Source organism: Fistularia commersonii, chromosome 32 (genome assembly GCF_037954325.1).
Source record: "Fistularia commersonii isolate RoL2024-O1a breed Wild chromosome 32, RoL_Fcom_v1.0, whole genome shotgun sequence".
NCBI lineage: Eukaryota > Metazoa > Chordata > Actinopteri > Syngnathiformes > Fistulariidae > Fistularia > Fistularia commersonii.
In genome coordinates, this window is record NC_141315.1 from 11,501,590 (window position 1) to 11,525,000 (window position 23,411).

The following is a 23,411-nucleotide window of genomic DNA, read 5'->3' on the forward strand; positions in this document are numbered from 1 at the left end:
TGTTTTGATGGTGTGTATGTGTGTGTGTGTTCTGGTGTGTTTTGATGGTGTGTGTGTGTGTGTGTTTTGATGGTGGGTGTGTGTGTGTGTGTGTGTGTGTGTGTGTGTTTTGGTGTGTTTTGATGGTGTGTGTGTGTGTGTTCTGGTGTGTTTTGATGGTGTGTGTGTGTGTGTGTGTGACCTGGAGATGTTGGAACCCCTGATGCCTCGACAACCTTTGTTCCTTTAACAACTTTTATTTCTTTTAAAGCATCTCAATGTAACCAGGACCTCCAGGGTCTTCCGGTGTGTTCCGGGTCCTCCCGGTCCTCCCGGTCCTCCTGGTCCTCCCGGTCCTCCCGGGGCTCAGAAGTACGGGCTGGGGTCGGACCTGTCGCACATCTGGACGTGGACGTGGGAGGTGATGCCGGGGTAGACGTCCTGCATGGGCAGCATGGTTCCGATCCTCTCGCCCTTGGACACGGTTCCCGAGACCCGGTCCGGTCTCACGTAGAAGAGCTTGAAGCAGAGCCCTGCGAGGGCGTCAGCCACCTCACGGACCAACTGACGCAGCGCACGGCGCCGCACTCACCTCCTCCCCTCAGGTTGATGCCGTTGTTGATGGCCGCCTTCTTGGGGTCGGTGTAGACGATGACCCCGCCGTTCAGGGTCACGTCGAACGGGGCGTAGACCTCCGAGCCGTCCTCGCAGACGATGTCCAGACCTTGATGCTGCCGAGACCCCCTGGAACCCAGAACCCACCGCCGGGCGTTAGTGGACCGCGGGACCCGGCCTCGTCACCTCGTCACGCCGTGGCCGTCGTCCCGAAACTCATTTTTTTAGCGTGTGTGTTCCTAACATCTGTAGTCTTCACGTTCGTCGCCCTAATGTCTGCGGCCCTGACCTCTGACCTTTGACCTCTGGGGGAAACGTTGTCTTCGAGTTACCGTGAAGCTCCGTAGTGTCCTTGTCCGTGCACGTCGCTTGTCCTCCTCCTGTTGGTGGGGTTTCCACTGCAGAGCTGCCCGAACTGCAGTGCATCGCACACACACACCAGCGCTGGACACACACGCGCACACACACACACACACACAGACACGGATCTTTGAATGGATGAAGTTGTGCTCCTTGACCAATCACCTTCGCCCGCTCCATCACATGACGGTCTGACAGCAAGCCTTCAGACATGGAGGCCGTCGGCGTCTCACCCAGCAGAGCCACCAGCGGAGCGGCCGCGGGTCTCGTCATCTTCGTTTCTTCTCGTCCTCCTCTCTGTCCACACACCGGCTCCGGGGCTCCCGGACCTTTAAACCCTCGCGGAGAAGACCCGCCCCTCCGACGCCGCCGAGGAAAGTCCAGCCGCCGGGCAAACTCTGGACATTCGGCTCTTTCGCAACGTCCCTCGCAAACAAGCCGGACCACCTTTGACCGAACCCGGCTTCACTCACCCCCCGTTCCGGACCTGAACCCTCTGTCCTGCGATGAACCCTTGGAGGTTCTGGTGTGTGATCAGAAGCAGCAGAGAAAACACCAGCACCAGGATGGGTCTCTAGTTTTCTTTTACTCTTCATCTACCGTTCCCAGCGGCTACACTAGAACCCGTTTTCCTCCCTGAGAGCTGGAACGTCAGAAGGTCCGAGGGCCTTCAACTCGTCCGCTTCCGTCCGCGGCGCGACCCGTCGGGTTCCGGATCCCGGGCCCTCGGGACGCTCCGCTGCAATGATGTCGGGGTCACCGCGGCGACCGGAGATGGCGGCGGCTCAGCCGAGCGCCAGCCCCTCGCTGACGGGCATGTTGATGTGCGCGGTGAGCAGCGGCGCGCTGGCGCCCTCCTGCAGCACGAACACCCTGATGACGTCGGCCAGGCCGCGGTCGGCGGCGCAGTCCACGGCGGTCTGGACCGGGTACACCAGGCCCGGCACCAGCAGCGGGATCCGCAGAAACGGCGTCCTGACGCGGTACAGCCTCTCGTCGTACAGGAAGCTGACGGCCAGGCCGGCGACGGGCCGCGCCGCCGCCGTGTTCTGCACGTGCAGGGTGAGCTTGAAGGAGGGCCCGAGGCCCTGGACCACCGCGTTCATCTTCAGCGTCTGGCCTCGGCCACAGCTCATTGGCGCCAGGCTGGCCTCCAGGGCCTTGGCGTAGGCCTTGGCCGCCGCCAGCCGCGTGCGGCTCAGGTCCATCTGGAAGGCGCGGTGCATGGCGGCGGCGCTCTCGCGCTCCCGCAGCGTCTGGTCCACGTACAGCTTGGTCTTCTTGGGCACGTTGAGCCGCACGCTCTGGGCCGGCGGCGGGCCGGGGGCGCCGTCCCGGTCCTCCAGCGACGCCGTCCTCTTCAGGATCTTGACCATGAGGCCGCCGCCCTTCATGCACATGATGAGCGTGCCGTCCTCGCGGCCGTAGCGGCCGAAGCGGATGGCGGTGACCACGTCCGGCGTCTTGACCGTGCTCAGCAGGTTCTTGTCGCGGTACACCTGCACCTCGCCGTTGGCCAGGCCCACCAGCACGCCCTGGAAGCCGCGGGCCGGCAGGTCCATGGCGGCCATGGTGCTGACGGGCGCGGGGAGGACCACCTTCCACAGCTTCTTGCCCTGCGGAGACGCGGACGTGAAGGCGTGGTGAGCGGCGGCGGCGGCGGCGGCGAGCCCGGCGGAGGCGGGGCCTTACCTTCTGCGTGAAGCCACGCAGGGTCTCGTCGGCGCCGCCCACCACCACCGTCTTCCCGATGCGGACCAGGCCCACGGGATGGGACGGCAGCTCCGTGCAGTACTTGGGCCGGTCCGAGTCCCTGCGGGGACGGCGGGCGACACGGTTACAGCCGTCCAATCAGACGGCGGGACGGGCGGGGCCTCACCTGCGCAGGATGTAGATGTTCCCGTCGCGGCACGCCACCGTGATGCGGAACTCCACGTCAAACTGGCCCGTCACGTCCATCATGGTGGGAGCGGCGGGGAGGGACATCTGCGACAGGCACACGGTCAACGCCCGTGCGCACGGTGGGGCCGCGGCCGGGGGCGGGGCTTCTCACCTTGGCGAGGATGATGAAGGCCTCGGGATCCAGCACGTAGACGTGGCGGCTCTCGGTGCCGATGACCAGGCAGCTGACGCCGTCGTCGTCCGCCGTGCTCTTCTTCAGCGTGCCGATGCAGGTGATCACCGTCTGCGAAGGCACAAACACAGCTGTACGCCCGCCCGCCCGTCACCGTGGAAACCGGCGGCGCCACGGGTTACCTGCCGCCTGATCGGCTGCTGCTTGTGGAGACGCACGAAGTCGTCCAGCTCGGCCGCGTCCAGCGCCAGGTAGCGCAGCGAGCGCACGGACAGCGGCACGGCGCCGCTGGTTCGAATCCCCTCCAGCATCTCCTTCAGGGTCGCCGGGTCGATCTGCCCCTCCCTCACCTGCTGCCACACGTCCTGACCAATCACAGCGCACGCCTCGCCGTCAGCACGCCACCACACCTTCTCCACCAAACATCTACGACGGGACGGCAGCTGACCGACATCCGTCTCCTTTACTATCAATACATCTGGCTCGTTTGAAAAACCAGCAGAAAAGTAGGCACGCACACACACACACACACACACACACACACACACGCAGACCTGCTCCAGGGAGTTGACCTCCAGGCCCGGAAGGGTGAACTTAAAGTAGGGCCTGAGGTTCTTGTAGACGTAGACGCAGGGTCCGGACGCCACGGCGACGGCGGGCACGCGTGGCTCGTGGAGGTCCATGAAGAAGGCGGCCAGGCCGGCGGGCAGGTCCAGCAGGGCGCTCTCGCTGCTCAGCGCCGTGCCTCGGTACACCTTCAGCTTCATGGCCGCCGAGCCCACGGCGCCCAGGTCGGCCACCACCAGCCGGCTCTCGCCGTCCCCGCCCAGGTCGGCCAGGTCCACGCAGGGGGTCAGCGTGTGCAGCCCCGCCACCGGGTCGTAGTGGGCGTCCAGCCACTTCCCGCCGTCGGCGCCGTCGGAAGACATGGCTGGACTCCGGACACGGACAGAGAAGGTCCTCCACGTCAAACACCGACAAACACAACGGCGCCGTCGTCGTCCTCGACGTGAACCTGCTTCTGCCGCCCTGTTCGCCCGTGAGGCTGACAGCTGAGGACGGGACGAGCGACACCGCTGCGTCGGCCCGGACCCGAGAACTCAAGAGTGAAACCCCGTATCAATGCGTGAATTGCTTTAAGAATCCTGAGACCGATACAAGAACCGAATCGTTTGGATTTGCCGCGCCAAAGTGTGTTTATAAGGAAACAAACTGTATCGACATGTCGTGGGTTTGTTGGATGGGGTTTTGCGTAATTATGGATCGTTCTCAGAAGTTTTCCCCAGTGTGGAATAATTTTGATCTTGTGACGCCAAACAAGGTTAATCTTTTTCTCCTTGGACCATTATTTACTGTAATTTACTATTTTTTACAGTGGCACGTTGCTCTCACTTTATCAAGTAAGTGACCTGTGACACGTGTGATAGTCAGTTAAAGAGCCTTACAGTTGCTTTATTCATTTTATCTCGTAATAACGAGATCATGATCTCAAAATCCTGAGATGGGTTGTCTATTTTTTGAGCAAGTGAATGCAATGCTCCACCTTGGTTTTTACTCTGTCCTGGTAAGAGGTTTGAATTGTTTTCAGATAAATTAACTTTTGCGTGGGCTCTGAAAGAGTATTTTCTAAGGCCGGGGAGCTGCTGTCTCAGAGGAGGAATCGCCTCGGAGCAAAGACACTCCAAAAACTTTAGTTCCTCCATAAAAGATAATAAACTAATCACTTTTTTGTCTTTTATTTCATATGATTTAACAGTTAAGTTAACAAAAATATGTACATAAGTTAAAAATTGTAACTCTTGATTTGTAACTCAAATTTGCTATACTTTACAAACCGACTCAGTTTAGCATTGACACAAACAAGGGATTTCTTTACCTGCAATGATCTTCTAACTACTGCAGGAGTCACTATTGGGGGACCAACACGGTGTCAATACAGAGCCGACAGTTTGTCCAGGTCAGAGGTCGGCAACCCGCCGCTCTTCCATCTGTACACTGCGGCTCCGAGTGGCTCGGGAAAATAAATGATAAATATTTAATTGAAGTGTATTTCATTTGTGTTAATTCCTTTTTTTAACTTTTAGTTCTAAGTTGGAAGATTTCTGTGATCTTGAAATATTAAATAAAATTATATTTATTATTTTTCGCCGCCCGCCAGCCAGTAAAGTCCCGATTTGCAGATGCTGTGCGCAGAAGTTCAGGAAGTCCCATAAACCTGGTAAAATAAATATTTATGAAGCTATTTTGCAAATACTTATTTTTTATTGTTTACTGACTCAGTGATTTTTTCCCAATTTATTTTTAAAATTCAGGTCAAGGCTCCGCTACACGCTCTGAAAGCCCAAAGCTCAGAATGAGTTCATTACACAAATAAAATTTAATTTTCTCCGCAATACTTTGTGAATTTCAGAAGCCACACACTTGTTTATACAAAGTGTAAAGGTAATAAAAAGCAATATATACAGTGGTACCTTTATTTTAGACGTCAAAAAGTAATTGCGGCTCCCAGAGTTTTCTTTTCCGAGGAAACCGCGTCCAAATGTCTGTTTGGGTGTTCAGGGTTGCGACCCCTGGTCGAGTGTGTCAACACACTCCTGCAGGTAGCATCTGATTACTAGCCGTACTGGCAGCTAGCCGCTAGCTGTTAGCGCCGGTTAGCCGCTGCGGGGGTGGGGGGAGCTCCGTGTTGTCCGTGGGAGGACCGCAGCGGACGGCGAGGTCGGGACCTGGGCCGCGGTCCGGGCCTGGGCCGGGACCAGGCTCAGGGGCCGACGTTAAGCCTTGCGGACGCCACGTCGCCATGGCAACACGGTCTAAATATGACATCCGATGATGTCCGAATCCGGACACCGATCGATCATTAGCACACTTAGCATCGAGCTATCAGCTGAGCGATTGCGACCTCCATCGAACTCTGATCGGGTGCCGATCACCACGTATCGATCGGCACCCGACCGGCGGGGCGCGGACTCACCGTTGCCAAGGAAACCGTCCTGTCGCGTCCGCGGGCAGCAGCTCGTCGACGCCGCCGGTCGTCTCGGTTTGACGCTTCAACCGGGACTTTAGCGGTTCGGTAGGAAGGAACCGGCTGCCACCGGCTGCTGGAGAAGAAACCTTAATCCCCAAATCCTCTCCCAAATCCTCCCGCGGCCCGCCGCCGCTCCGTCCCTGGCTGATGACGTCACTGGACGCCGCCGGTGTGTTTACCTCAACACACACACACACACACACACACACACACACACACACACACACACCTTCCACCAGACCCACTCCGCCACTTCATCTATCCGAATACTTATCGATCTGATCTACGGCGTGGAACCCTCTCCCTCCAACAGGTGCGTGTGTGTTTCCACCCTTCTTTGCTATTTCCACTCATTTGGTTGAAAAACAGAAACGTCTCTGCACGCCCGTTCACAGTGATGCAATTTATGAGTACTTATTTGGAAACATATTTAATTGTATAAATAAACAATATGTATATGCAAATAAGTGATTGTATAAAAATAGTTAACTATAATAAAATAGACGATAGTTGCAACTGGAGTCAGCTGCAGAGAAATAAATGTGTTTTTTCCTCATTTATCGCTTATTTATGAGTTCAAACTGAACTATTGGTATTATGTATAGTTACTTTCCTCTCGGCATCTCACCACACAGGTGAGACTGTGAATGAAATATATTTAAAAAAAATGAAATATATATCATCCAGAAGAGGATTAATTTAAAATTGAAATTTAAATTTAAAATTGAATTAATAATATATTAAAATAAAAAAATATATATATATCATCCAGTAGAGGATTGATTTTAATTAAAAATCAATCCTCATTGAAACTCTTGTAACCTCATACATTGTTTTCCTTTTTTTTTGCGTGCTTCCGCTGGCTTCCGGGATTCGTTGCGCGTTATCGCGAGATGTGCGCGCACGCCGTGACGTCAGAGTCAGGCCGTGTTATTATTGGTGCAGCGGTGTCGGTTTAAACTGAACGCGGAATCCTAGCCGAGGCTTCGATTCCCCGCTACCCAGACCTACAGATACCCGGCCCATAGCCGCCGGCCGGAGACCCGAACCTGCCCAGAGTGAGTGCTAGTTCGGTTCCGTGTCAGTCCCCCGCGCACGGAGGCCCTTCGCTGCGCACACAGGCCGTTAGTCCGCCTTCGAACACGGCCGGTTAGCCGAGTTAGCTCCACGGGCTAACGCTAACAAAACAAAGCTAGCTGTCCTTCGAGCCGACTTTCGGTTGTTTTTTTGGGTTTGTTTAACAAATAACTCTTCGCTGCGCCCCGGACGGCGCCGGTACCGGCCGCTTAGCGGGACGTAATGCCTCAGGATGGGTTGATGATGCCTCAAGGAGTGTATTGACACATGAAACACACTGTGTTGGTCACTCAATAGTGACCTCTGCTGTTAAAAATCATTGCAGGCAAACAAAATGAAAGGGTGGAAAAACTTGCGTGCTAACCCATGTTAACCCAACATTAGCCTGTGAAATAATATTTAATCTTTATACAGTTGCTAGTCTTTTACTTGAAATATAATCTCATCCTTGTGTAATTTCATCTGCTCCATTTGTTTGCTGAGTGAAGTTGTTTATTAGAAGGGTACAACATTTGCTTATTTGCGTAAATGCTCAAATGAGTCGGCATGTAAAATATAGCCAATTTGTCTGAAATAAAATTGAGATGTATGGGATTTTGTTCACCAACGTGACCAATCATATGAAATAACACACTAAAAATTGATTCATTCATACATTTTTATTGAGGAACAAAAGTGTCTTTGCTCCAAGGCGATTTCTCCTCTTGGACAGCGGTTCCCTGCCTTAGAAAATACTCCTTCACAGGGAACAGATGAAGACGGTCTGCATAAATATTTAGTGCCAAATCAAACCTCTTACTAGAAGAGAGTAGAAACATTGAATTACAAACCAACAGTACTCAGTGCCCAAAGGAAGGAAAGATTTACCTTATTTAGCGTCAAAATTATTCTAGGCTTGAATGATCCATGAATGGAAGCAAAGAAAAAATCCAACAGGCACAGCAAATAGTTTAATCTCCATACAACAAACCCGCAACTTGTCGATACGTTTTGTTTCCTTATCAACACAATTTGGCACGGCACATCAAAACGACACACTTCCTGGTCACGGGATTTTTTTTTTTGTTCAAGTGATAGACATGCCAATATGGGGTTTCACACTTGTGCACTCGGGACAGTGCTGACGCACCGGTGTTGATCGTCCTGTCGCTAGTAATGCGCTTCTTTTCAGGCTCACCAGCCTGTGTGTTATTCTCTCAATGCCGGTCCGCCGCTCTGATATCCCCGTAGGAGGCCCCGACTCTCTGGCCTCTTAACACACTGCACGAAGCGGCGTCTGTTCGGCGGGGACGGCAGCCCTCCGGCCTGGTGAGGCCGCCGTCCGGGAAGACTGGAAAGACTTAATGACTGTGTTTGTGTGTGTTAGTTTCAGCCACGATGATGGAGTCTTGTCTGGCCGAGAGGCCGGAGAGAGTGGGTCCGGTGGAGGTGGACGACATCCGCAGGAACCTGCTGAGTGACTTCACCTCCCTCCCCCAGCAGGTAGGTGTGTGTGTGTGTGTGTGTGTGTGTGTGTGTGTGTGTGTGTGTGTGTGTGTGTGTGTGTGTGTGAGACAGTGAGTGAGCGAGCTTCACAGCATTGATGCTTGAGGTGGTCTTCTGTCGTCAGGATGAAGCTCAGGTTCAGTCTGAGAACCTGAAGGTTTTCCTGAGGGTTCGACCCTTCACTTCTGCTGAGAGTTACAGTGAAGACTTACAGGTAAGCATACGCACACACAAACACACACATCGTCTTTGGAAGGGAACGTTCCTGGTTGGATTCCCGGCTCTTTCTATTGTGTCAAAGTGTTGTTGAGCAAGATCCTGAGCCACGAGCTGCTCCGCTGGCAGCCTACCGCTCATGGTTCATCCATGATGGGTTCATTGCAGAGAAAGAATCTCCCCACGGGGATTAATGAGGGATAAATTGTTCATAATTATTAATCATTATTATTTTACATACACATACATATACACACTTACACACACCCAGAGTGTGACATCACCTCTGCTCCACAGGACTGTGTGACCATCGAGGGTCCAGAGAGCGTTGTCCTGAAGGCCCCCAGGACCAGCCTGGCCTACCGGCAGACAGACCGGCTCCCTGCACAGACCTCCCAGAGGTTCACCTTCACACAGGTACCGCTGACCTTTGACCCCACCACAGCTCAGGCTGGCTGCCAAGTTACATTACATTACATCTGGCAGACGCTTTTATCCAAAGCGAGCTGCCAGGCAAGAGGTCTCGAGGAAGACCAAAGAGAAGATTTATGGACGTGGTGAGAGAGGATATGAAGGTAGTTGGTGTGAGAGAGGAAGATACAGAGAATAGGGTTAGATGGAGAAAGTTGACTCGCTGTGGCGACACCTAACGGGAAAAGCCGGAAGAAGAAGAAGAAGAAGAAGACTTACAATAGAGGACATAGGGACTGCAAATAACACTTGCAAATACACGATGCACAGGAAATATACAGAACAGTAAGCTGGGGTTAGTGAGTTTTTTTTTTTTGTTTTTTTTTTGTTGTTTTGACAAAGACATACACAAACGTACACACACACTGCATAGCCTAACTGCCTAAGTTTCCAGCGGGTCATCTCTGGGCTTTGGCTGGAGTCAGGAAACGCGGCGCTGACCTTCTGACGGCGTTGCAGGTGTTCGGCCCAGAGGTCAGTCAGAGGAAGGTGTACGAGGGCTCGGTCCGAGGCCTGGTCCAGGACGTCCTGGAGGGAGGAAACTGTCTGGTGTTCACCTATGGAGTCACCAACGCTGGGAAGACCTTCACCTTCCTAGGTGTGTGTGTGTGTGTGTGTGTGTGTGTATGTGTGTGTGTGTGTGTGTGTGTGATTGGGCCATTGCACGTTTTTATGTTTGTGTGTGTTTTGATGAAGTGTTTTGATGGTGTGTGTGTGTGTGTGTGATTGCGCGACTGCGTGTGTTTGTGTGGGTGTGTGTTTTGATGGTGTGTGTGTGTGTGTGTGTGTGTGTGTGTGTGTGTGTGTGTGTGTGTGTGTGTGTGTGTGTGTGTGTGTGTGTGTGTGTGTGTGTGTGTGTGTGTGTGTGTGTCAGGTCCAGAGAACGACAGTGGCCTGCTGCCCCGGGCGGTGTGGTCCATCTTCAGCAGCGTGGAGAACCGTCTGTACAGACGCTGCGACCTGAAGCCTCTCCGGTGCAGAGACTTCAGTAGGCTGACGGCTGAACAGCAGGCTGTCGAGATGAACAGCAAGAGGAGCCTGCTGAGGACCCTCAAAGATGTACGTGCACACACACACACACACACACACATACACACACTCAGTGGCAGGATGGCTGTGAACCAGTGTCTTTTTTTTTTTGCAGAGCGACAAGAGCATGACCTCCTGCAGGTCCACCTCTCTGGGTGGTGTGTTCTCCTTCTCTCTCTACAGCTGACTGGAGCAAACAAACACACACACACTGGTTCTGACAAAAAAGATGGAGCTGAAATGTTTGCAGATCTTTGGCTATCAGAAGTCGTGTGTGTGTGTGTGTTTGTGTTCTTTCTCAGTCTCCTACCTCTCCTCTGATTCAGAAGGTGACAGCTTCTGCCTAGACGTCAGTTCCTCCATCCGCTTCTCCATCTGGGTTTCATTCTGTGAAATTTACAACGACAACATCCATGACCTGCTAGAACAGGTGTGTGTCTTGCATGCGCACACACCAACACACCTTTTCCATATTTCTGGCTGCTGGATTGTGTTGTGGTTTTGACTGGCAGGTTCCTGTAGGACACCTGAGGAGGACGGTGCTGAGGCTGTCCCAGGACGTCAAGGGGAACTCCTTCATCAAAGGTGTGTGTGTGTGTGTGTGTGTGTGTGTGTGTGTGTGTGTGTGTGTGTGTGTGTGTGTGTGTGTGTGCGTGCGTGCGTGCGTGCGTGCGTGCGTGCGTGCGTGCGTGCGTGCGTGCGTGCGTGCGTGCGTGCGTGCGTGCGTGCGTGCGTGCGTGCGTGCGTGCGTGTGTGTAAAGGAGAACCTGTCTAACTAACCTGTAGGAGCGAGACCCTTCAGACAGCGTGCTGTAGTGCAACAGTAGAGTTGTTAGCATTGTCCCCTCAAGGGGAGTAAATCTGCGTCCCTCATGCTGAAGATCCGGTGCTTCCTGTCCCTCAGACCTGCGCTGGGTGGAGGTGAGCAGCTCCAACGAGGCCTACCGCTTGATGAAGATCGGTAGGAGGAACCAAAGCCTTTCGTCCACCAGGCTCAACCAGCAGTCCAGCAGGAGGTCAGGCTCCGCCCCTGCACTTCCTGTCGCCCGGCAGCGAGCGCTCAGCTGACCCCGCCTCTCTCCACAGCCACAGCATCTTCTCCATCAGGGTCCTGCGGGTGGAGGACAGCGGCGTGCCCCGGGTCCTCTGCGTCAGCGAGTAAGAGGAGGCCTGACGGCGGCAGGTGACCACGGACATGTCGCACACCCCGCCTGACCCTGTGTGTGTGTGTGTGTGTGTGTGTGTGTGTGTGTGTGTGTGTGTGTGTGTGTGTGTGTGTGTGTGTGTGTGTGTGTGTGTGTGTGTGTGTGTGTGTGTGTGTGTGTGTGTGTGTGTGTGTGTGTGTGTGTGTGTGTGTGTGTGTGTGTGTGTGTGTGTGTGTGTGTGCGCGCGCGTCAGGCTGGTGCTGTGTGACCTGGCCGGCTCGGAGCGCTGCTCTCGCACCCACAACACCGGCGAGCGTCTGAAGGAGGCGGGGAACATCAACAACTCGCTGCTGACGCTGGGGAAGTGCCTCCACGCCATGAGGCTCAACCAGCACGCCAAGTAAGTAGGCCTAACCTTTGACCTCTGCTGCTCTGGGTCACCTCCTCCAGTAACCTGGAGGCCTCCCTCTGCAGGTTCCAGCACCACATCCCCTTCAGGGAGTCCAAACTCACGCACTTCCTGCAGTTCTTCTTCGGCGGCGCCGGCAAGGTCTCCATGGTGGTCAACATCAGCCAGAGCTCCTCCTGCGTGGACGAGACGCTCAACGTTCTCAAGTTCTCCGCCCTGGCACAAAAGGTGGTCGCTGATAATCCTCGTCTGACGTCCGCGCCCCCTGACCTTCTCCTCTCCTCCTCCAGGTGGTGGTGGTCAACTCCCTGTCCCTCAGCCAGAGCGACGCTTCCCGCAGGTCAGCCATGGAGCTCTCCATAATCATTGACGAGGCCGACCGCCGCCACAAGGTCTCCGGACGCAAGAGCTCCATGGTGGCCTGGGAGACCATTCTGGAGGACGTGATAGAAGACAAGGACGGTGAGGAGTCGGAGGAGGACGAGGAAGAAGAAGAAGAAGAAGAGGAGGACGAGGAGGAGGAGGAGAGCATGATGGAGGGGATGGCACCGGAGGTGGGACAGGAGGACCAACAAGACAAGCCCATGGAGGACAACCAGGTAACCTTCTGACCAGGTTAACAAACCTGATCCATTGACCTGCTGTCTGCATGCTTGGGACAGAACCAGAACTTTGAGGAGGGGAACAGATTGTCGTGTGTGTGTGTGTGTGTGTGTGTGTCCAGCTGGACAGGGACACGGCATTGCGTCTGGTCCTGGAAGCCCAGATAAGAGAGGAGGTCAGCACTGAGTTCATGGAGCTTATCCAGAAGATAGAGAAGGACTACAGGTACGGCTCCACCATCAGTCCTCGTCCACAACAACCGAACACTGACACCTCACTTAGAAGAGGTGAAGATGCCTTCAGGTTGCCATGGGAACGTCCCAACAACTTAGAAGACATGGGTCCTGGGTGCATTTCTGTTTATGGCCACAAGGAGGAGCAGTGACTGTTGAAAGACTGGATCAGAGGAGGGATGGTGAGGGTGGCAGCACTTCATCCAGATGACGTGTGTGTGTGTGTGTGTGTGTGTGTGTGTGTGTGTGTGTGTGTGTGTGTGTGTGTGTGTGTGTTGTGCGCGTGTGTGTGTGTGCGTGCGCTTGTCCCAGTGAGCGCTTGGAGAAGGAGCGGGTGATCTTGGAGGAGCGAGCTGAGAAGAGAGTTGAGATCCTGAAGAAACTTGTCACACAGACGGCCCCCAGCACGCAGGACACCAAGGTGAGTGGCAGGAAGTGATGTCATGGGGTCGGCGTGGAGATTCTGCTGCCACTGATGTTCTCTGTCCACCCTGGTGCAGCAGGAGGAGCAGGTTGGCCTGTTGCAGGGCATCATCAGCTCAATGAGCAAAGACCTGGACATGATCAGAGAGGACGCTCAGAGTGTGCACCACTGTCTGACCGCACACACACACGCTGCAGGTACACACACACACACACACACGCACACACACACACACACTGTGGGTGTCTTCACACACACATACACACTCACCTCTTATCTGATCTGTCTGTGTGCAGAGCTGGAGGCTCTGCGCTTGGAGAACCAGCAGTCACTAGACCATCTGCAGGCAGCCAATGAGGTACAGCAGCTCCAGGAGCACAGGAGGTCCAGGTCAAAGGGGGATCAGCTCTGAAGGCACACTGTGTGTGTGTGTGTGTGTGTGCTAGAGGGTGCAGCAGCAGGAGCAGAGCCTGTCTGAGCTCCAGCTGATGTGCCAGCAGAAGGACCAGGTCATCACCAGCCTGCAGGAGTCCCTGGACCGAACTTCAGAGGAGGCCAACCGAGATGTAAAGACCCGCCTCCATGACCTGGAGAGCCAATCAGAGGATGGGGCCAGGAGCGTCTGGAGTCTGAAGCAGGAGGTGGAACGTCAGAGGCGAGAGGCCAAGGTACACTGGAGCCCGCCAAGGGCGCCCTGCTCCACATGCAGACCTTCTCAAAGCCAGCCTGTCACATCGAGGGACCCGTCCATCCCTGGTTGCAGGAGGGGGAGGAGCCGGGCGGCGCCGGGAGGTTCCACGCCGCCATAGAGGAGCTGGCCAAAGAGAGCCGGGCCGCGCTGGAGAAATCTGCTCAGCTCAGCACAGCGCTCCAGGAGGTCCAGAGACAGAAGAACCAGCTGGAGGAGGATCTGCAACACAGGTGTGCCAACATGCTGAGGAGCTACCTGAGGCAGCGTCAGGGCCCAGACTGACCCTCCTCGTCCTCCTCCAGTCTCAGCAGGTGTCAGCAGCTCACACAGGAGCTGGCCAATCAGAGAGAAGAACACTGCCAGCAGCTGGCCAATCAGAGAGAAGAACACTGCCAGCAGATGCACGGCCTCCGGGAGCACGAGGAGCAACGGACGGAGGGTGAGATGGAGGACGCGGAGACCACCTGGAGGACAGGAGGTCACCACACTGATCTGTGTGTGTGTGTGTGTGTGTGTGTGTGTGTGTGTGTGCGCGCACCCCAGAACTGCGTGGCCGGCTCTGTCAGAAGGAGAAACTTCTAGAAGCAAGTGTCCACCAGCTGGAATCGATGAGACGAGGTGAGCATGAACAGAGGCCTGTCCTGTGGTGCTGGTGGCGCTGGAGATGATGGTGATTCTCCTTGCCGGCAGAGCTGGAGGCCCTACAGGAGGCCCTCCAGACCAGGACGGAGGAGGAGAGGAAGGAGAACGTGGAGGAGAAGGTGACGTCGGTAGTGGACGAGTTGAAGGAGGAGATGCGGCGGCTGCAGGAGAGGAAGGAGCGGCGAGAGGAAGAGGAAGTTAGTAGGCCTGGGTTGCACGCCGCCTCATGCCGGCGTCTGGATGATTAACACATGGTGTATCTTCTGCAGGTGGACCTTCACGTTTCACCTCTGATGTCCAACATGGTCAACAGGAAAACCCCCAAAATCACCATGAGGAAGAGGAAGAGATGCGAGATGGAGGTAGGTGTGTGTGTCTGTGCGCTTTTGTTTGTGTGTGTGTGTGTGTGTGTCCATGTGTTGGTGCACGTGTGTGCACAGGTGTGCTCACGCACGCAGGGTTCCTTGGGAATGATTGAGCAGTGTTGCAGTGGTTGTGAGAGGTCAAAGGTCATGGAACAGGCCTCTCCCTCAGTGAATGCAGAGGTCAAGGGTCGTGGACCTGCGCGTCAGTCGCCCTGCCGTCTTCAGTGGAGCACAAACATGCACGTTGAGACGCAACTCCGCCGCAGCGAGTCACGTGACCCCAGCTGCCAATCAGAACGCCGTCCAAAGGTGACCTCTTTAGATTCAGGGACGCCTCACACCTGCTCTCCCGGTGGAGAACATCTGCACACCGGCTGAGGAACGCTGCTGCTGCTGCTGCTCGAGGGTCCGACAGGAGACCATGTCACAGAGAATGCTCAGGTTCTGTCATGTCTCAGATGGTTAAATGTGACCTTTGACCTCAGAGCCGTGGGCTGTGCACAGCAGAGTCCAGGCCATTGTCCAGCCTAGAACCTTGGAGGAGGTGGTCCACCTGGAGCGGTCTAGGAAGGCCCGGGCACTGATGTGTGTGTGTGTGTGCGTGTGTGTGCGTGTGTGTGCGTGTGTGTGCGTGTGTGTGCGTGTGTGTGCGTGTGTGCGTGTGTGTGTGTGTGTGTGTGTGTGCGCAGGTGTTGGTGGGAGCAGAGGAGGAGAAGGAGAGCGACCATCTGACCGTCAGGTGCCATCACTTCCTGCGTGCCAAGACCTGCAGGAAGTGACATGACTCTTGTAGAGTTTTTTAAACAGATGTGATTTTATTTTGGAGCAGAAGACTTTTCCCCTGAAAACACCTCCTCCTCCTGCTGGCCCAGCGCAGGAGGTCACATGGCCTGTCTGACATCAGGTGTCCGTGGAAGAACAAACAACAGTTTGGCGCCGCTCGGCTGAAGAAGCCGTTAGTGGGAGGAGGTCCCTGAGGGGCCCGCTGTCATCGCTCACTGGAGGTCACCGCGGCCGTCACGTGCTCTCGGTCCAAAGTTCAGAGCGGCGGCCCTCTGAGACGGAGACGTCTCGGTCCCGGTGACCCCGTGACCTCCGGAGATCCTGCGGCGCCCGGGACGACAGGCCTCACATGTTGCTGCTGAGGTTTCATCAGGCCGGCAGGAAGGACCTGCATGCGTGTGCGGAGAACCTGAGCCACGTTCTCCACGTGAGTGACGTTCCACCAGGTGCTTCTGTTGGTTTGTCCTCCGGAGGTCGCGTGGCTCGGGACGGCGCTCGCCACTGAAAAAGCCAGAGTCCCCTCACTTCCTGTCCGCGTGTCGAGCCCGGCCAATCACGGGCCTCGTCCGGGCCGCGCCCCTCTCTCGCCACTACAGGTCGACCGCGTCTTTGCCGGGGGGGCGGAGGGGGCGGGGCTCCGGCGCCGGCTCCTTGTGAACGCTGGTTATGCGATGCCTCGTAAGACGGCGGCGGCGTATCCAGGAGACGGCGGCCAGGACGAGGGCGCTGGCCAGCAGGGCCACGCCGCTCAGGAGGAAGGTGCCCGTGTAACTTCCTGTGACGTCCACCAGCCAGCCTGGGGAGGAAGCACAGGCCGTGAACACCCGACCTCCACACCGGAGCCCCTCCAAGCCACGCCCCCTCCAGCACTATCCCACCGTCTGTTTGCTCTTTATTTTCTGTTTTCAAAATTGATTCTTTTTCGATTAAAGGTTATTGATGAAGACCAGCTGTGCTCACTTTTCCTTCTAGCTTTGCCCTCGACAGTGGCGGCGATCCTTCTCTCCGCTGCCGACCCTCCCGTCCCATCAGAGGGACTCTTACGGAATCTGTTACGTCACAGCCGTCTCATCTGCCGGACGGCTTCGGCCGACGGATGCTACCTGACTGTTAGCATTAGCACTGTTAGCATCAAGAGCGGTGAGTCTGGCTTTAGCACGGTGAGCTAGCTGTCTGTCAGGAGGCGTAATGTTCTCCCAACACAGGATGTCATCGCTTAATGAAATTCACATCCGTGCACATCGTTCGGTACGTGTTACCATAGAAACGCCACCCGCCAACCACCTCCGGTGAGCGTCACAGCTGGATGTGTGACATCACTTCCTTGTGTGACCTCATCAGAGCTGACCAGAAGCACAGCCCTGACCTTTGACCCCGCACCGGTGAACGTCCGTCTTTAAAAAGGGAAGGACAGGGAAGACGTGGCCGTGGCGTGGAGGGGACGCCGCAGAACCACCCCCACCCCCCCACACCCGACTGTGATGTGACATCACAGGTCACATGACCGGCTGTGACCGCACCGCCGTCAGAAGGCGTATCTGCGGCGGCGGCGGGCGCCTGCCGGGACCGACGCTTCTGAGGTTCATGTCGGAACCGGAGGCTCGGCGGCTCACCTCCGACAGGCGGGCTGACCAGGTACGGAACGGCGTGCAGGAAGTAGACCACGCCCAGCGCCAGCGACAGGCTGGACGACCCCACCACGTCCGACGTGACCACCGGGATGAGCGCCACGTAGGCGCCGTCGAAGTAGCCGTAGAGGACGGCGAAGGGGACGAGCAGCGGGAAGGACCGCAGCAGCGGCAACGCCAGGCAGCACAAACCCTCCATCGCCACGGCAACCATGTAACAGACGAGTCTGAAGGGCTTGAGACACCTGAGGAGGAAGAGGAGCGTAAGGCCAGGAGACACCGAGGACACAAGGCCAGGAGGCAAGGACACAGGAAAGGAGGGAAGGAGGCTGGGACCGACGGCAAGGACACAAGAAAGGTGGCGGGGAGTGAAGATAAGGACAGAGGAAAGGAAACAAAGACTGAAGGAAAGGAAGCAAAGGCTGAAGGAAAGGAAGCAAAGGCTGAAGGAAAGGAAGCAAAGACCGAAGGAAAGGAAGCAAAGACCGAAGGAAAGGAAGCAAAGACCGAAGGAAAGGATGTAAAGGCTGAAGGAAAGGACAAAGGAAAGGAAGCAAAGACCGAAGGAAAGGAAGCAAAGGCTGAAGGAAAGGACAAAGGAAAGGAAGCAAAGGCCGAAGGAAAGGAAGCAAAGGACAAAGGAAAGGAAACAAAGGCCGAAGGAAAGGAAGCAAAAGCCGAAGGAAAGGAAGCAAAGGACAAAGGAAAGGAAGCGAAGACTGAAGCAAAGGACAAAGGAAAGGAAGCAAAGGCCGAAGGAAAGGAAACAAAGGCCGAAGGAAAGGAAACAAAGGCTGAAGGAAAGGAAGCAAAGGACAAAGGAAAGGAAACAAAGGCTGAAGGAAAGGAAGCGAAGGACAAAGGAAAGGAAGCGAAGACTGAAGGAAAGGACAAAGGAAAGGAAGCAAAGGACAAAGGAAAGGATGTAAAGGCTGAAGGAAAGGACAAAGGAAAGGAAGCAAAGGCTGAAGGAAAGGACAAAGGAAAGGATGTAAAGGCTGAAGGAAAGGATGCAAAGGACAAAGGAAAGGAAAAGAAAGTGAAGACCGAAGAGAAGGACAAAGGAAAGGAAGCGAAGGCTGAAAGGAAGGATGGAGGAGTGGAAAAAAAGAAAGTGGAAGGAAAGGACAGAGAGGAAGAAGAGAAGAGTGAAGATAAGGACAGAGGAAAGGAAGCTAAGACTGAAGGAAGGGAAGGAGGCAAGGAAGTGAAGGCTGAAGGGAAGCACAAAGGAAAGGAAGCGAAGGACAAAGGAAAGAAAGCAAAGACAGGAAAGGAGGGAGGAGAGCATGAAGCAGTGAAGGAGGCAAGGACAGAGGAACTGACTGAAGGAGTGGAGGAAGCAAGGACACAGGAGACGAAAGGAGAGAAGCAAGAGGGGAGGGAGGAAGCAAAGGTGAGAGGGAAGGAGGTAGGGAAGGAGGCAAAGACAGAAGCAAAAGACAAAGGAAAGGAAGTGAAGACAGAGAAGGGGAAGCAAGGAGAGAAAAAGAAGGGGGCAGAAGTGAAGACGGAAGGAAAGAAACATGGACATCCAGTGGACAAGAAGGAAAGGAAGGATGGACAGTTGGAAGGAGGGACGGAGGAGACGAGCGGAGGAACCACGGAGAGAGAAGAGAGGAAAGATGGGAAGAAGCAAGGAGGCAAAGGAAAGGAAGCAAAGACGGAAGGAAGGAAGGGAGGACATACGCATGGAAAGAAGGGAAAGGAAGCAAGGACAGAAGAAGCCAGAGCGGAGAACATGGAGGAACCCCAGAATGAAGACAGGATGGAGGACTGAAGCGGGAGAAGGAGAGCGTCGGGCACCTCCTGTCCGTCAGCCAGCCGAAGGTCACGTTCCCCACGATGTCCACGGCGCCCAGGATGGACACCAGGAAGGCGGCGTGCTGCTGGCTGACGCCCAGGCTGAGCGCCAGCGGCACCAGGTAGACGAAGGGCAGGCTGCAGCCGCCGGCCAGGAGCAGGAAGGAGGCGGCCAGGACCAGGAAGTCCGGCAGCAGCAGGAAGCGGTAGGAGGCCTCGGGGGGCTCGGCGGCGCCCCCTGCTGGAGGGGGGGCACGGGGACGGGGGCGCCGTTAGCTCGGCAAAATAAAATTCACATCTCGCACACCGACTTCACGTCTCCACCTGCCGGAACCCGACCGAAGCTGCCGGAACCCCTGGAGGAGCTGCGAGGTAGAGTTAGGCGGTTGCTACGGCGACTATCGTTCGCGCTCACCCGGAGGCTCCTCCCCCGGCGGCTCCTCCCGCGCCGCGATCGGCCGGAGCAGCGCCCCGCAGACGCAGAGGTTGGCGACGAAGGCGCTGAGCACGAGCAGCGCTCCTCTCCACGAGTAGCGCTCGATGAGCAGCTGCACGGCCGGCGCCAGCAGGAAGGTCCCGATGCCGCCGCCCGCCATGGCCACGCCGTACGCCAGCGCCGCACGCCGCCGGAAGTACTGCCCCACCGTGGCGATGGCCGGCGTGTAGCACAGAGCGAAGCCCAGACCTGCGGCGCACGGGCGTCAGTTACCGTGGCGACGTGCGAGGCGGCGTCCGGCGGAGGGGGGGGGCGGGGTCACCTGTGAGGACCCCCAGGCTGAGGTAGAGCTGCTCCAGGCTGGAGGTGAAGGAGCTCAGCAGGAGCCCCAGGGACGCCAGCACGCCGCCCAGCATCACCGACAGCCGGCACGACCAGCGCCGGCCCACCAGGCTGCCCACCGGGGCTGAACACACACAGATGTAAGCGTGTGTGTGCGTGCGTGTGTGTGTGTGTGTGTGTGTGTGTGTGTGTGTGCGCAGAGGGCACCCACCGAACAGCATGGTGCTGCAGTCCACCAGGCTGTGGATCCACGCCGTTGCTGCGTAGTCAGCAGAGAAGTGAGCCTGGAACTCCACGAAGAAGATGGACACGCACCTGAGGACGGACAGGAAGTGACATCACATGTCCCCGTGGTTACATCTCATCGGACTGTTTAATGGGTGACTTACACACACACCACCAAGTGTGTGTGTGTGTGTGTGTGTGTGTGTGTTACGCAACACACTGGAACCGGTTCCAGCTGATTCCCATCTTGCAGATAATGTCTGGGAACCAGGCGGCTGCTGGGGGTCAAAGGTCACATCTGAGGCTCGGCCGGGGATCCCGGAGGTCATGTGACCGCCCCCCCGATGCCCAGCTTCTCAGGGTTCTTCATCTCATCTCTTCCAAGAACATCACTTTATTTCAACATCCCATACAGGTCTGGTTGCCAGGCAACCGGAGACCCAGGAGCCATAGACATGTTTTTGAGTTTTCCGCTGAGTAAAGGCTGCTATCAATCACATGTAAACCAGGACTGTGTGTGTGTGTGTGTGTGTGTTGACAGAAACAGGAGCCTCTTCATCATACCAACAAACAGCTTGAACTATTCATAGACGCTTTGAACTTTGACCCCCAGAGCTGCTGCTGTTCACTATCACTCTCATCAATAACGTGTGTGTGTGTGTGTGTGTGTGTGTGTGTGTGTGTGTGTGTGTGTCTCACCTGGTCACTGCCCGTGTGCAGACCGTCACCATGAAGCAGGCTCCCACCACCATCCAGCCCCAGCCGCCGTCCGGGGGAGACGCTCTGCCACTCCAAGGTCTCCTGGCAACCATACTGAGTGCCGGTCCTGGTCCTGGTCCCGGTCCCGGTCCTGGTCCTGGTCCCGGTCCAGAACATATCAACAGGAAGTTAAACTTTCAACTGAAAGAAGAAAATCTGAGAAAAACAGACACATACATGCACGCACATATGTACACATGCACACACACAAGCAGACACAGATGCACGCACACACACATTGATGTGTGTGTGATCTTTGAGATACAATGAAACATCGGGTCGTGATCGGACAGAACTGAACCTGCCTGTCCCGGTCCCGGTCCCGGTCCCGGCCCTGATTCGGGTGCTGGTCCCGGTCCTGGTCCTGGTCCAGAGGATACAGCGGTGTGATGACGGGTCTGTTTATCAGCAGCAGTGTGAGGTCCTCGGCGGAGCAGGAGGTGCTCTGGTGTCTCCTGCTGCAGAAGGTCCTGGTCAATCAATGACTGCAGCCTCACAATCATTAACAGCTTCTCCCTCAGACCTCAAGCAAAGTCCTGCCACCGGGGGGCGTCTGGCCCCCCCGGGGGGGCGGGGGTGGGGGGTCTGGCCCCCCAGACGGCGGGGGGGCCAGACGGGGTGTCAGGTGTCAGACACAACAGTCCTAGTAGAACGTCAGCTGTTGACTTCTGTCTGGTGTGTGTTTACTGTCTGCAGAAGCTGCAGCTGCAGAAGTTCCACGTCCACCAGGATGGAGGGCCGGCCCGCGGACACGCCTGAGCAGAGGAGGACCTGCAAACCCTTCGATTCCAGCAAACTCCTCTGGAACATCTGGAAGAGGTTCCTATCTACGAAGCGGGAAGGGACAGACCTTCCGATCCCCGATCGATATCTTCAACCGATCGGATCAATACCCTGTCCAGAAGTGTGGAAACCTCCACGCGCGCACACATAGTAGCATCTTGCTAAGATAAGGCCAACGAGGTGATAAAGAAGCTCCTCGGGGGGGTCTCAGACTGGGCGTGAGGTGACGGAGGACACGGCTGGTCCCGCTGGAGGTCACGGCCTGAAGACGCAGCCACAGGAGGACCTGGTGTGAACTTTCAGAAGAAAAGACCAATTATTTGTCAGGTCTGGTTCTGCCTGTTGATGATTCACCGGACCTTCACGGCGACGTCCCTCCTCTCGCATTCATCCATCCATCCATCATCTGCAGCCGCTCCTGCCCTCGGGGTCGGGGTCGGGGGGCGGAGCCTATCCCCAGGGGACCGCCCGAGAGGCGGGGCTTACCCAGGACCAATCCGGTGCGAGCTTTGAGATCTTCTACATTCACCCCCCATCAGCACCTCTGGACTCCACACAACCTCCTCAGGTCTTTCTGCTCCTTCATTTCACAATAAATCCCCTGCAGACACCCTGGGAGACCACTGTGTGTGTGTGTGTGTGTGTGTGTGTTCGCAAACTGGGTTCCTTCCAGATCCTCAGCTGACCCTCAGGTGCAGGGATTGGCTCCGCCCACAAACCTGCGAGGAGAATACCTGGATGGATGGATGGATGGATTGATGAAAGTATTTTTGATTTAACACTTTTTATGACATTTCTTTCTCCTGAAACTTGAACCTGAAGACTCTGGACGTGTGAAGGTGGACCTCCTTGGTTGCTGCTGGAGGAGGAAGCTCTGGAAGAAGTGAGGAGTGATGGAAGTCCTTGTCTTCTGGCTCCAGACCTTCTCTCCTCTGGAGCACAGCACCGCCTGGTGGAGGAGGACGAGACGCACACCTCCTCCACTGATAGATCTGCGCGCGTGTGTGTGTGTGTGTGTGTGTGTGTGTGTGTGTGTGTGTGTGTGTGTGAAGTCCTGGGACCTCCTCACAGATCCAGCAGGAACCTTTACAGAAATCCATGGACTGTTTCCTGCTGAAAACAATCAATATCTGATAATCGGGAATCCCATATCAGTGATCGGGATCTGTGATCTATAATCAATAATCCCTGAGACCTTTGGATGGAAACCTCCTCCTCTGCAGCTGATAACACACACACACAAAGACACACACACACTGGCCGGGCGCAGAGGTGGCGGTGAGTGAAGCTTCTCTCCAGAAAAAGGAAATTAATCAGTCGATTCTGGAATCAATCGACTGTTTGTTTGATTTTTGACGATCCTTTGATCCTTGGCTCGTTGATCTTCTGATCCTTTGATCAGATTCCCTCTTGTGAAGCCGCGCGTTTGTGGGTCCGTGTCAGAAACCTTTCATGTTCCAGATTAAAGGGGTCACAGAGTTCCACCTCAGGAACCCCAGACGGAGAACTCAGAACATGGAGAACACGGAGAACATGGAGAACACGGAGAACACGGAGAACATGGAGAACACGGAGAACACAGAGAACATGGAGAACACGGAGAACACGGAGAACATGGAGAAGGCCTTGTTTATTCCTGCCTTCAGTCCCGCGGCGCTCGTTCTTCCTCTCTGCTAGCAGCTGCAAGCTAACGTGCTAACTCCTGCTGAGATGGAGCCGACTGGATGTTTGTGTTTGCAGACAAGATGGCGGACAGGAAGTCAGCGTGCTGCGGGCTGTCCCGCATGGAGGTGACGCTCAGCGCCC

The 23,411-nt window shown here is 55.6% G+C and overlaps 5 protein-coding genes across 8 annotated transcripts in view; 2 read left to right on the forward strand and 3 right to left on the reverse strand.

Moving 5' to 3' along the window:
* Positions 1–216: 216 nt before the first annotated feature.
* LOC147215538 (leukocyte cell-derived chemotaxin-2-like) lies at positions 217–1,328 on the reverse strand. The gene is made up of 4 exons (XM_086139476.1): positions 1,188–1,328; positions 927–1,038; positions 572–723; positions 217–512 (listed from the first exon to the last, which is right to left on the reverse strand). The coding sequence occupies exons 1-4, from the start codon at positions 1,225–1,227 to the stop codon at positions 346–348; spliced, it is 471 nt and encodes a 156-aa protein (XP_085995602.1). The 5' UTR covers positions 1,228–1,328; the 3' UTR covers positions 217–345.
* A 193-nt stretch (positions 1,329–1,521) lies between these two features.
* bbs1 (Bardet-Biedl syndrome 1) lies at positions 1,522–6,221 on the reverse strand. Its single transcript, XM_086139474.1, has 7 exons — positions 6,003–6,221; positions 3,583–3,959; positions 3,211–3,393; positions 3,008–3,139; positions 2,834–2,940; positions 2,647–2,767; positions 1,522–2,570 (listed from the first exon to the last, which is right to left on the reverse strand). Exons 2-7 carry the CDS (start codon positions 3,955–3,957, stop codon positions 1,740–1,742), a joined length of 1,749 nt encoding a protein of 582 aa, XP_085995600.1. The 5' UTR covers positions 3,958–3,959; positions 6,003–6,221; the 3' UTR covers positions 1,522–1,739.
* LOC147215540 (uncharacterized) lies at positions 6,100–16,578 on the forward strand. Of its 4 annotated transcripts, none has more exons than XM_086139470.1 (25): positions 6,100–6,225; positions 8,500–8,615; positions 8,743–8,832; positions 9,132–9,251; positions 9,765–9,903; positions 10,180–10,364; positions 10,450–10,492; positions 10,661–10,764; positions 10,847–10,919; positions 11,239–11,350; positions 11,421–11,492; positions 11,733–11,879; positions 11,954–12,116; positions 12,179–12,487; positions 12,613–12,716; positions 13,037–13,145; positions 13,225–13,345; positions 13,445–13,506; positions 13,595–13,816; positions 13,912–14,069; positions 14,142–14,278; positions 14,383–14,457; positions 14,530–14,678; positions 14,751–14,843; positions 15,536–16,578. In XM_086139470.1, the coding sequence occupies exons 1-25, from the start codon at positions 6,204–6,206 to the stop codon at positions 15,623–15,625; spliced, it is 3,015 nt and encodes a 1,004-aa protein (XP_085995596.1). In that variant the 5' UTR covers positions 6,100–6,203; the 3' UTR covers positions 15,626–16,578. The 4 variants fall into 4 exon arrangements, with proteins under 4 accessions (XP_085995596.1, XP_085995597.1, XP_085995599.1 ...); XM_086139471.1 differs by having other exon boundaries at positions 13,228–13,345; XM_086139473.1 differs by lacking the exon at positions 6,100–6,225 and adding an exon at positions 6,238–6,369.
* On the reverse strand, positions 16,220–20,916 carry slc16a12b (solute carrier family 16 member 12b). Its single transcript, XM_086139519.1, has 7 exons — positions 20,763–20,916; positions 20,050–20,153; positions 19,819–19,962; positions 19,476–19,745; positions 19,064–19,301; positions 17,243–17,502; positions 16,220–16,425 (listed from the first exon to the last, which is right to left on the reverse strand). Exons 1-7 carry the CDS (start codon positions 20,873–20,875, stop codon positions 16,220–16,222), a joined length of 1,335 nt encoding a protein of 444 aa, XP_085995645.1. The 5' UTR covers positions 20,876–20,916.
* A 2,434-nt stretch (positions 20,917–23,350) lies between these two features.
* Positions 23,351–23,411, forward strand: part of asah2 (N-acylsphingosine amidohydrolase 2) — a 5,360-nt gene continuing 5,299 nt past the window's right edge. Inside the window, exon 1 of the mRNA XM_086139477.1 lies at positions 23,351–23,411. This exon is cut by the window's right edge and continues 73 nt beyond it. Within this exon, the coding sequence (XP_085995603.1) occupies positions 23,351–23,411 (61 nt within the window).

Coding starts and splice junctions, on each gene's coding strand:
- LOC147215538 (XM_086139476.1), bottom strand. CDS start 1,227: ATGACGAGACCCGCGGCCGCTCCGCTGGTGGCTCTGCTGG. Junction 1,039..1,187: donor TCCGCTGGTGGCTCTGCTGG/GTGAGACGCCGA, acceptor GTGTGTGTCCAG/CGCTGGTGTGTGTGTGCGAT. Junction 513..571: donor CATCAACCTGAGGGGAGGAG/GTGAGTGCGGCG, acceptor ACGCCCTCGCAG/GGCTCTGCTTCAAGCTCTTC.
- bbs1 (XM_086139474.1), bottom strand. CDS start 3,957: ATGTCTTCCGACGGCGCCGACGGCGGGAAGTGGCTGGACGCCCACTAC. Junction 3,394..3,582: donor AGGTCAACTCCCTGGAGCAG/GTCTGCGTGTGT, acceptor GTGATTGGTCAG/GACGTGTGGCAGCAGGTGAG. Junction 2,571..2,646: donor TGCGTGGCTTCACGCAGAAG/GTAAGGCCCCGC, acceptor GCGTCTCCGCAG/GGCAAGAAGCTGTGGAAGGT.
- LOC147215540 (XM_086139470.1), top strand. CDS start 6,204: ATGACGTCACTGGACGCCGCCG. Junction 10,365..10,449: donor TGCTGAGGACCCTCAAAGAT/GTACGTGCACAC, acceptor TTTTTTTTGCAG/AGCGACAAGAGCATGACCTC. Junction 11,880..11,953: donor AGGCTCAACCAGCACGCCAA/GTAAGTAGGCCT, acceptor CTCCCTCTGCAG/GTTCCAGCACCACATCCCCT.
- slc16a12b (XM_086139519.1), bottom strand. CDS start 20,875: ATGGTTGCCAGGAGACCTTGGAGTGGCAGAGCGTCTCCCCCGGACGGC. Junction 20,154..20,762: donor TGCACACGGGCAGTGACCAG/GTGAGACACACA, acceptor GTCCGTCCTCAG/GTGCGTGTCCATCTTCTTCG. Junction 17,503..19,063: donor GGCTGGCTGACGGACAGGAG/GTGCCCGACGCT, acceptor CTTCCTCCTCAG/GTGTCTCAAGCCCTTCAGAC.